This window comes from Sorex araneus, chromosome 10 (genome assembly GCF_027595985.1).
Source record: "Sorex araneus isolate mSorAra2 chromosome 10, mSorAra2.pri, whole genome shotgun sequence".
Taxonomy (NCBI): Eukaryota; Metazoa; Chordata; class Mammalia; order Eulipotyphla; family Soricidae; genus Sorex; species Sorex araneus.
Window position 1 is genome coordinate 2,126,178 of NC_073311.1, and position 12,007 is coordinate 2,138,184.

A 12,007-nucleotide genomic window follows, 5' to 3' on the forward strand; every position below is an offset into this window, starting at 1 on the left:
CCAAGCACTGCCAAGAATTGAGCACAGAACCAGAGTAAGCCCTGAGTACTACTGGGTGTGGCCCTAAGACCCCACACCCCCAAATAATATAAAACAAAATAAAACTCATCAATTTTTTAGAACTCAAAAGAGAGGGAGAAAGGAAAACAAATGCATAAAAGAGTGGGACATGGGCCAGAGGGATAGTACAGGGGGTAGGGTTTGACTTGCACGTGGTCAACCCAGGTTCAATCCCCAGCATCCCATAAGGTCCCTGAGCACCGCCAGGAGTAATTCCAGAGTGCAGAGCCAGGATTTGAGCATTGCTAGTGTTACCCCAAAAAACAAACAAACAAAGTGGGACAAACCACAAACATCGAACCAGCGAGCGAACCCCAAGGACAGAGCCAAGAGTAGGCCTAAAAACCACTGGGGACAGAGCACCATGGGGTACGGCCTTCATGTACTTTAAAATCTTGTAAAGAGGACAGGAGTGCAAGGAAAATGATTACAAATATAAAATTTAAACCACATTAAGTGCCACAACAGGCATATAACATAGATGAGTAAATACAGTATATCAATACAATGCTCACTCAATGGAATACTACTGGGCCTTGAAATACCATTCTGACACATGGTACAAGTTGGATAAATCTATAAAGTACTATGCTAAATGAAGTAAGCCATACACAAAAGGGCAATTACTTAATGATTTCATCTATATAAGGAACTTAGAATAGGTAAATTCACAGAGAGAGAAAATATACTAGTGATTCAACTTTTAAATTCAATTTTTAAAATAGAAGAAAAGGAAAAATAATATGCTAAAGGCTACCAGAGGCTCGGAAGAGGGAGCAAGAATCATTGCCCTAATAGCGACCAGATTTGCACGGAGTGATGAAAAGTTTAGAAATACATAGGGATGATGGCTGAACATTAGCTCTATACCACACTGTACACTTGAAATTAGCTAAAATACAAACTACGGTGCCTATTATATTTGTATCTTTTACCAAATAAGAAAAAATTTTTCACGGCAGATTTATTCATACTAGTACAAAACTGAAAACCAAGGCAGTTACAAAGAAGAGTGACAATGCAAACTGATCCCTATCATGCAAGCACATTACACAACATACACAAACTACACAGAGTAAAACTTCTCAGCCAGGAAGAGGAACAAAGCTCAATGATGAAGCTTCAGGTTTTACGCCTTCCACAAATGGGTGTCAGTTGAATGACTTCATTCGTAAACCATACAACAATAACTTGAATAAAGTTGAGATATATTTAAAAAAGAACATTTTAAAGGACGGTGAAATAATCAGAAAGGTGGTTGCCTCTGGGGGCGAGTTGTGGGTAGTGTCTAATTGGGAAGGAAAACAAAGAGTTTTCTGAGGTTTAGAAATGCTCTCTATGTCTTGATAGCGTTTAGGTTTAAAAAATATTTTCTCAAAGTTCATAGAACAAGTGAACTTATGATTTATATTCCATGTTATATATATTACAAACATAAAGAACTATATGTAATATTAAGTTCAGTTTGTGACATGCAGATTCTAATGTTTAGGAATAATGTCTATAATCCACATAATATGAAACAAAAATTATGAACTGAAGGATGGATTCATTGATAAACGTGATTAAAACAAGTACAGAAAAGTGTTAACAATTATAAAACATAGATACATGGTTATTCACTAATAGAGACCAGATTTGCACGGAGTGATGAAAAGTTTAGAAATACATAGGGTATTATTTCCTTTCACACTTTCTGAATGTTCAAAAATATCCATGAAATGTCAGAAACATATACATACCAACAAAACAGTTGTTTCTTTTCTTCTCAAGCACTTGACTTATATTTCTAATACTACAGAGAGAGAATTTGTTGTTGTTAAGTTTGTCCCCAGATGTTGCTCTTGCGTACATGATGTAATTGCCATTTTCTTTTTGGCCTAAATTCTTAGATTCTCCTGGAGTGCACTCTGTCCCAGAATCATGCTATCAAACAGAACATATAAGTTATGTAAACAGGAAGAAAAATAAGGTTTTCAGGTCATCTGATTAAATATAATATTTTTATCAAAAGAACAATGGATGCTTATGAATTTTCCAGTAGAAAAGGATCTTTCAATTGAGTAGGAAAATAATTTGATGTTACAGTAAGAAGAAAATCAATTTGCTCTATAAGGGACTACTGTCTTCAAAGGGACGGAAAAAACAAAAGATCAACTACAACAATTTATTGCTTTTGCAAGTGGAAAGTAAAAAGAAAGCAAATAGCAGTAATAGTCTATTAAAAATAAGCTCACCCACAATTGGGGTGGAGGGTAGGGAAGCTGAAAACAACCAGCAGCAAGTGCTCAGGGGCTACTCCCAGCTTCATATTCAGGGCTCAGACCATGAGGTGCCAGAAAACAAACTTGGGCCTACTGCAAGCAAAGTATACACTCAGCCTCAACTGGAGTTACATCTCCAGTTCAAGCTTACCCATTTATAAGACTAGTAACAAGGGGCCAGAGAGATAGTATAGCAGTAGGGCACTTGCCTTCATGCAGCTGAACTGGGATCAATCCCCAAAACTCAACAGATTTCCATGAGTCCACCGGAAGTGATCCCCAAGCACAGAGCCAGGAGTAAGCCCTGAGGACCAGAGTGTGGCCCCGGAAAATAAAAATAAATAAATCTATTAAAAAAGAAATAAACTACTTTTAAAAACTGTATCACTGTATCACTGTCATCCCTTTGCTCATCAATTTGCTCAAGCGGGCTCCATTGTGAGACTTGTTACTGTTTTTGGCATATCGAATACGCCACGGGTAACTTGCCAGGCACTGCCGTGGGTGGCGGGACACTCTGGGTAGCTTGCCGGGCTCTCCGAGAGGGGTGGAGGAATTGAACCCGGGTCAGCTGCATGCAAGGCGAACGGCCCACACCCACTGCACTATGGCTCCAGCCCTTTTAAAACTAAGTAATTAAAAACAAAGGAATCAAAAGAGAATTGTAGAGGTAAGTACAAAGAGAATATGCATGTAAGAGAGTTGACATACCAACTAATTCATAAAAATGATAACTAAAAAATGAAGGAAAGAAATATAAATGTTGAGTAAGAATAGAAATACAATAACCATTTCTTTAAAAAATATTTTCTTTAGTTCCCTTGAATCAGAGTTACTCGTGTTTGGATTTCAGGCATACAACTTTCCAGCACCAGTCCCATCACCAATGTCCCTTGCCCTCTATTTCCATTTTATTTTTGTGGTAAGGGTGATGGTTGGAGTCACATGCAGCAGTGCTCAGAGCTTAATCCTGGCAGTGCTTGGGGGACTATCTATAGTGCCAGGGATCAAATCAGAGTCACCTATTGTAAGACAAGCTTCTTAGCCCCTTACTATCCTCTAGCCCTCCAATGATCTTGAAGAAAAGCCAAGAGGTTAAAAAACAAAATTTGCTTTAAAAACTAAAATAGAAGATACATGGGTATATGTGCAGAAATAGTATCAGATATGGACAAAGACATCCTAAAACTATAGTCCCATGAGTTTTCTTCATGAGAGCCATATGGCCCCTGAGCACTACCAGGAGTGATCCCAGCACCGATCAGGTGTGGCCCCAAAACAAGAAAAGAGAGAATATATAAAAGAAACAGCATTGGGACTGGAGATAATACAATGGATAAGGTGTCTGCTTGGACTCAGTTGACCAGGGTCAATCCCCAGCATCCCATATGGTGCCCTAAACACTGCCTTGTGCAGTCAGGGGGAAAGAAAGAAAAGAAAGAAAAGGGAGGGAGGGAGGGAGGGAGGGAAGAGGGAGGGAGGGAGGGAGAGAGGGAGGGAGGGAGGGAGGAAGGGAGGGAGGGAGGGAGGAGGGAGGGAAGAAGGGAGGGAGGAATTTGTATGTTTTTCCCCAAAAAAAGAAACAAAGAGAAGCAGCACTGTCAGAACACAGCAGCAATGCCCCTATATGCATTTAACAACAAAGTGAACCTGACATGTTCCTCAACCGGCCTGTGTCAGGAAGGGTCAGAAACCCCTCTCTGGTCAAAGGTCACACACGTAGGGTTATATACACTGTCAAATAGAAATGACATGATCACAGCTAGACAAATATCCTCTCAAAGTCCACCAGCATTAGGATTTTCATACCAAAAGAAACTGGCCTTGACGACCACCTCTCCCAGGAAAGCTTCCCGGAGAGCCAGAGAGAGGAAAGCAAGACTATCACTGTGCACACAGCTGGCTGGGTTTGACCCCAGCACCCATCATGGTCCTCAGATTGCTGACAGGAATGAAGACTGAGTGCAGACCTAGGTTTAGAGCCTGAGCACCACCAAGTATGGCCCCAAAACAAAGAAGAAAGAGAAAGCAAGCAAGCTTACAGGGCCAGGAACAGCTCAGACTAATGTGCCAGACCTGCATGGATTTGCTTTTGTTATAAACAATGACAAAAATTATTCATCGTAAGAGTGAATATACATGCACTACATTTTTCAGTTAAGAATCAGGCAATACTTACTGGAGATCCAAAGTTATGTCCAACTTCATGAGCAAAAGTAATATGAGAGACTTTGGGGGGCACATGAGACCCGTAGTTCTGAACAGTGATGATTCCAGTGTTTAAGGACTTCCTCTTACCATCCGAATAGAGCTTACTTTTTTCACAGATTCCTCCAGAGCTCCCTAAATCAAATCAAAAGATGGCTAAATTAGCAACCATTTCCCTCCAAAATCAACTTTCATCTTGGAAAGTCCAAAAATGCCATAGGTTGTAACCACATAAACCAAATACTCAAAAAACGAGTTGGAGTCATTTTAAATAGAATGACTCTTCTATTTAACAGTACACACATAGCCCTAATATGATGCTCCTCTTTAGAATTAAAGAATTCCCTAATTTTCACTCCTGATAACTAAGCAAAGTATTTAAGTGTCTATTAAATTTTAATCGATATTTTCACTGAATAAAAATCTCTACTATTTCTCTCTATAACCTGTCAGTGCTGGAGGGTCGCATGAGGGAGGAGCAGGGAGAGGAGGGTGAAAGAACACAAACTTTCAGCTAGTAAGATCTGAGTTCAAATGTTCAACATGATTACAGCTGATAACACGGTATTATATAAAAGAACTTCATAAAATTAGAGTTTCATAAAATTATCAATACCAGAAACTTGAGCACTCCATTAACTATACTATAATAAATATATAAGTAATAATTTTGATACTATTATTTTTAAAAACACCTCAAAACAGTCTAAAAAAAGGGTAAGTATTTGGGGTAACAAGTATTTAACTTGGTGGAGGATCCTTTCAAAATGCATAGAAATATCAATCATCAACTTGTACATTTTATCTGACAATTTTAATTATTGATTATACTCAGAAAAAAACTGCAAGGAAAATAATTATGACCAAAAAAGGTAAAAAGGCAAAAAGATGACATAGAAGGAAAGAGATTGAGTAGCAAAAGACAACATATTTGGTCAAGTATTAACTGATACACAACCTATGTATTTATATACACTATACCAAGATGACTATAGTTCTCTTTATAAGTCTTAGCAAGTTCTTTATATTCACATTGAAAAGTCTTATTTCGTTTTTATTAAAATATTATCAAACAAACTGAGGCACCACCCAGGGAAGGGCGAACCCTGAAGAGAGGCGACAGAAGAATTTAAAAGTCATCTAAGAATAAAAGGCCATCAGCAGTGCAAGGCTTTCCCTGTAACAATGCCCAGACTCACTTCTATCTACATAGAGGGCTTTGCCTTGCATGCAGCCGACTGGGATTCTGTCCCTGCACCTCATAGGATGCCGAACCCCGCCAGCAGTGATTTTCAAGTGCAGAGCCAGAAAGAAGTCCTAAGCACAGCCTCAAAACAAAATGAAATAAAAACCTTCTCCAAAGGCAATTACAGGCTTTTCTTCCAAGTTTACTTTCTCTATTGCGTACTCTCTCTCCACTCCCCCCCCCACAACAACCTCTCTTAAATCTCTTTCAACAAAAACTATTGTCACTAAAAACTAAGTTAAAAATAAAATACCATCAAATAGATTAGTATAGTTTGATGACAAACCAAAATATATTCATATTAGCTTTCTACATCTGTTTCAACCAAGTTATTAAAATCCAGGGCTGGAGCGATAGCACAGCGGGTAGGGTGTTTGCCTTGCACGAGGCTGACTTCAATCCCCAGCATTCCACATGGTCCTCTGAGCACGGAGGAGGGGGAGGGGGAGGGGGAGAAAGAGGAGGAGGAGGAGGAAGAAGAAGAAGGGAGAAGGAGGAGGAGGAAGGAAGAGGAAGAGGAGGAGGAGGAAGGAGGAAGAAGGAGGAGGAGGAGGAGGAGGAGGCGGCGGCGGCGGCGGCGTCTTGGGGACCTTGTGTGGTACCAGGTATTGCATACCTTACCTGCTGCAAGACTGAGAACAGAACTTGGGGCTTCTGAGTTATACGCAGTAATGCTCAAGGCTTACCCCTGGCTCTGTGTTCAGGGAATCACTCCTAGTGGTGCTCAGGGAGCAAAAGTGATGCCAGAAATTAAACTGGACTTGGCCACATGTACAAAAAGCACCCTTAATCCCTGAACTCTCTCCAGCCCATCTGTCCTTCCTTTAAAACAGATAATCCTGTCAAGAAAGAGAGAAACAACTAGTAATATAATACCTTTTGTAAGGCTGGAGAGAGAATACAGTGGGTAGGGGACTTGCCGTGCATGCAGCCAACCTAATTTCAATATATTTTGTGATTTCAGCTGATCTAAAACCTACTATGCTGAATATATACTATTTATCTGAGGGGACGGAGAGAAAGTAGAGGAATAAGGTACTTGCCTTTCTTACTACTGACCTCAGTTCGATCCCCAACATCATATATGGTCCCTCCCGCACCAATAGGTGTGATCCCTGAGTACAAAGCCAAATGTGTGCTTGTGACTCCTAATCATGTGACTCTCTTGGTCTCTTGGCCTTGGAATGAGAGGCCTTCATAATGGAGAAGGTTAATTGGTAAACTGAGGATTATATTGTTGGAGTCCTGTGTCGAGGTCCTTTTTAATATTTACATTAACATTTACATTAATATGTAAAACCAAACTAAAACTTCTAAACTAAAAAATTACTAATAATTTCTTCTGAAAGAATTACCTCAAGTATGTTCTTAACAAATGGCAGGTGGGATGTAGAAACACCCAGGACTAACTATGAAGATGAATTCCAGAAGTAATCTTATGCAGTGAACTCAGACCATATTAATTAGGCTAACTTCTAAGATTAAGATAAATAATAAGTAGGCAGAACATATCTTAAAGCAAAAAATGGTCCTTCAAAAGAAATGTTAACAAGTACAGCAAATTAAGAACAAAAAGGATTACCTAATATAAAGAATTTATAGTCTCTAAATCCTGAGACTAGTCAGAAGCTTCTGTAGACTCCTTTCTAGGCACTGGAATATGTCCCCCTTATCTCTCCTTTATTACTGTTGTCGTGAAGACTGGGGCTGTACACTTGACCTAGGATTAATTTCTGAGTCTTGCCGGGAATGGCTCCAAAACTATATATGTATATGTATATATACATACATACACACACATGTTTATATATATACACAACCTCACACACTGGGGCCAGCATAGAGCCCAACAGCAGTGCTGCTGGATCACACTCGGAACACAGGCTATGATGGGGATCACACTTCCAACCTCACTGAGACTCTTGCCACCGGAGCTACCCCAGTACCCTGGTTACATGAAATGGGTGCCCGCAGGCCAGCCCAGGAACCGAGTGTCCGACTCATGCAGGGCTCAGGCAGGAGGCACTGCTCTCGTCACCAGGAAAATCCAAGGCAGGGGCCAGCATGGGGGGAAGGGGTCACGGTGCTGCTGAGCTCAGCAGACCCTGGTCTGGTCTCCAGTGCTTCAGATGCCCCCCAAGACCACCAGGAGTGATCCCAGCTGCTCCAGGACGATGGAACTACTCTACAAATGGAGTCTTCCCTGCTATGCTGCCAGGGACAAGACTGAAGCTCAGCCTCAAACACGCAGGACATGTACTAGAGCCCAGCACAACGCGGTCTCTGCCAAGAGCCACAGCAGCACGAGCATTCCAGAGAACAGAACCATGCTCCTGCAGGCGCAAAGTACCACTAATGAGTAATCGTCTGGAGTGAAAAATGGCAGAACCTTTTTAGCTGAGATCACTAATCATTTGTGCACAAGCTTCTTTAGAGACAAAAATATTAATATAGTGACTCTCAAACCTTAGATTGCATCAGAATTTCCTGGAGGATCAGTCTGTTAAAAAAGAGACCGTTAGGTTTGTATCTGGAGTCTGAATTAGCAGATACGAGGAGGGTCACGAGGTTATATTTCTATCAAATTTCTAGGTAATGCTGATTCTACTAGGTCAAAGAGCATGCTTTGTGGACCCACTATTATAAAAATGATATATGTATGTATCGCATTGCCCGCTTAAGCAAATAGATGAGCAATGGGATGACAGTGATACAGTAATATGTATGTATATGAATTACCTGTTTTCTAAAATCAAATGAATCTTATAATACACACTAATGAATAAAGGGAAGGACAGGGCCAGAGAGATAGTACAGGTGAGGCTTGCATATCAACACTGTAAGCCACCAACGCCACTTGGATCCCAGCTCCACATATGGTCCCCCAGTACCGGCAGAAATGATCCCTGAGCATAAAGCCAAAAATAGTCCCTGAATATCATCATATGTGTAGAGAGAAGGAAAGAGAAAGAGAAAGAAAGAAAGAGATGATTAAAAACTTGTGGATAAAACTATCCAACTATTCAAAGGGGAAAATTTCATAATACAAAGTCAAAAACTGAACTACTAGGCCAGAGAGATAGTACAGCAGATAGGGCGGTTGCCTTGCACACAACCAACCCAGGACTACCTGATATGGCCCCAAAACAAACAAAAAATTAAAATATAAAAGACTGACCTTAACAAAAGAGACAAAAATTATTTATGAAAAAAATAAATAAAACAACCATAAACCATCACAGAGGGGGTAGAAACTCAATGAGGTGAGTGCATGCTTTGCACAGAGAAAGCCCAGGCTCCACCCCCAGCACTGCACTGCCCCCACTGCCAGGAGTGACCCCCAGGCACAGAGCCACAGAGCCAGAAATAGCCCACAGTCTCAGGTGTGCCCTGCCCACCAAAAGAAAGAAAGAAAGAAAAAAAGGAGGGGCTGGAGCGATAGCACAGCGGGTAGGGCATTTGCCTTGCACGCAGCCGACCCGGGTTCTAATCCCAGCATCCCATATGGTCCCCTGAGCACCGCCAGGGGTAATTCCTGAGTGAAGAGCCAGGAGTAACCCCTGTGCATCGCCGGGTGTGACCCAAAAACCAAAAAAAAAAAAAAAAAAAGGAAAAAAAGAAAGAGAAATACAGGGAAGAGGACCCTGTAAAAGCTAGTGACAACACAAGTACCATGAAATAAACTTAATAAACTTAAACCATCATAAGGGACAAGTATGCCAAAATACTGATATAGGCAGACATGACATAAAACTCACACATTAAAAACATCAGAAAGGGTGGTATAGTGCCGCCAGCAGGCCAACCTGTACCTGCACGGTGAGTGCATCAGCAGCCTGATGGTGCCTTCAGGCTTCCTGATACCCCAAAGTTGCTGCTGTGCCTGGACCCCAACAACTTGGGACCAAATTTCCTGAGAAATTAAATAGCCAAAATAAGGTATGTGAGAATCACGCCCACTGATCACTTCTGGCTCAGCTATACAAGCCCATTTTTTGGCCTTGCTTCAGAGACCCATAAATAAATCTTGAAAGAAATCAAAAGTTGTAGTTAGTCTCAGACCCAAGCAAGGCTGAACAGACTGGGGTAAACAGGAGAGGAGGAGGGCAGATCAGCCTGGTGGCCACCCAAGCAGAGTCCCCAGCAGCCACTTGCTTCCATAATCTAAAAATCACTGCCATGTCCCTGGCCCAACTCCACGGTCTCAGGACAGACCTCACTGAGACATAATCTGCTGAAAATTCAGGTATGCAGGTTTTGTGACTGAAATCTCCAGGCTTTCTCAAGGTCGGGATGGGCTACCTCCCCCACTTCCCTGTACTTCTGGAAGCCTCAACAGTCACATCCATAACCCAAAATTGCCACCCAGTTAAAAAGCTACTCCAGTCTTACCATCCCAATGAAAATGCCCTGAACAAACACGATGACCTCTTAGTACCTGTATTGCAACCATAATGCACAAAAATAGAGAGAGGCTGAGGGTGAGGGGTGGAGTGTTGGGAAATGGTGGGCGGGAACCAGGGACATTGGTGGTGGAAAATGTACACCAATGGAGGGATGGGTGTTGGATCGCTGTATGAAACCCAATCATGAACAGCTTTGGAATGCTCTATCTCACAGATACTCAGTAAAAAAAAAAAATTTTTTAAAGTAATGTGGAGTTCATGCCTGCTTCTGTCTCCTTAATAAGTGGCTGAATAAATAGAAGCACTCCTACATTAAAAAAAAAAAAAAAAAGAATACCAGGAAGTTAAGTACACTTTAAACCATGAGAGAACAAGGCATTGGGTATTTTGAGAAGGATATTCACTCTTGGGATTTGGGATGGGCAACCTCCCACTGGGTGCACAGAGAGCCTGTGGGCAACTCCTGGCAACTCTGGGCCAGCGGTTCAGCACTAAACCCCAAAGATTTGGTGCTACTCTGGCCCTGTGGTGCTGGGGGCCACTAGGACCACACCCCACAGGGGGTATGCAGGGCTTGGGGTAGAACCTGGCCTTGCACCTGACCCCTCCACTAACTCCATGCCTCACACACTCAAGGCAAGTGCTTTCCTGCTGAGCCACAACCCTGGCATTCCCACTGCTGGTTTTAAAAAGGAAACAGGCATCGAGGATGTGGCTCAGTGGCTGTGTACATGCCATGCAGGTGCCAAACCCTAGGCTTGATCTCCTGTAACCTTGCCACACACAGGATGTGTGATCCTAGAGGCCCCAAGCAGGCCTAGCCACCAGTCAGTGAAAAGAAAACAAGAAACATAAAGGTCTAAGAAAGTACAGGACTCGCTCCCCGCTGAGATGTGACCCAAGCAGCTGCTCACGTGTGGCCTCTCCGTTGCTGAATGACCATGATACCGGAGGCCACCTATCTACTTTTGGTACCAGCAGCTTCTTTGCAGAAATGTCTGTAGACTGTGAACTAAGCCACAGCCCCATGCCGCCCCAGGAGAGGAAAGGTTTTTCTCTCTCAGCTTTTCCTTTGGGGGGGGGGAGAGAGAGGAAGGGGAGGGCGCACGTGGCGGCAGTGTGGCGACCGCCATATTATAAGAACCACTAAAGAGAGGTACGAGCTTTGCAATGATGAAATTTCTGGCAGAAATTTCCCTGGACTAAAATACTAAAATACAGAAATCCAAAACCTCGCATCTCATCATTCTCAGCAATGGAAAAGAAATTATCAAATGCTTCCTTTTTAGCAGTTCTGATTTTTTTTCTGGAGGGGGGACGACTCCAAACAATAAGTGAGTATTTTGTTGAAATATTGAATGTAATCAAAGTAAAGAGAAAGTAAAGTGAAAATTATCAGCTACTTTGGCGGGGGTGAGATGGGAGGTATACTGGGGTTCTTGGTGGTGGAACATGTGCACTGGTGAAGGGATGGGTGTTCGATCATTGTATAACTGAGACTTAAGCCTGAAAGCTTTGTAACTTTCCACATGGTGATTCAATTTAAAAAAAAAAAAGAAAGTACAGGACTACTAATGTTAGCATGTGCACAACAAATCCAGGAATTCACAAGCACTAGAAATGGGAACACCTATCTTACCTTGGATAAAGCAGAAGCTGATTCTTTTTAAAGACAGAGAAGATGCAATTTCTTCTTAGAAACTGTCATGTACAGTTCAAATAAAAGGCTAAAGACTATCAGTCAAACTCCAAGTGACAAACTCTAAATTCAAAGGACCTAGGCTCCATCATTCAATCAATAGAGTTATATTTCTCTGAATGAG

At 41.8% G+C, this 12,007-nt stretch overlaps 1 protein-coding gene across 1 annotated transcript in view; it reads right to left on the minus strand.

The window, feature by feature from the left end:
- Nucleotides 1–12,007, minus strand: part of ADAM10 (ADAM metallopeptidase domain 10) — a 116,562-nt gene that overhangs the window by 16,763 nt on the left and 87,792 nt on the right. Inside the window, exons 9-10 of the mRNA XM_055118351.1 lie at nucleotides 4,504–4,667; nucleotides 1,803–1,986 (exon numbers count right to left, since the gene is read on the minus strand). Coding sequence (XP_054974326.1) covers nucleotides 1,803–1,986; nucleotides 4,504–4,667 — 348 coding nt within the window. The remainder of the gene's footprint in view (nucleotides 1–1,802; nucleotides 1,987–4,503; nucleotides 4,668–12,007) is intronic.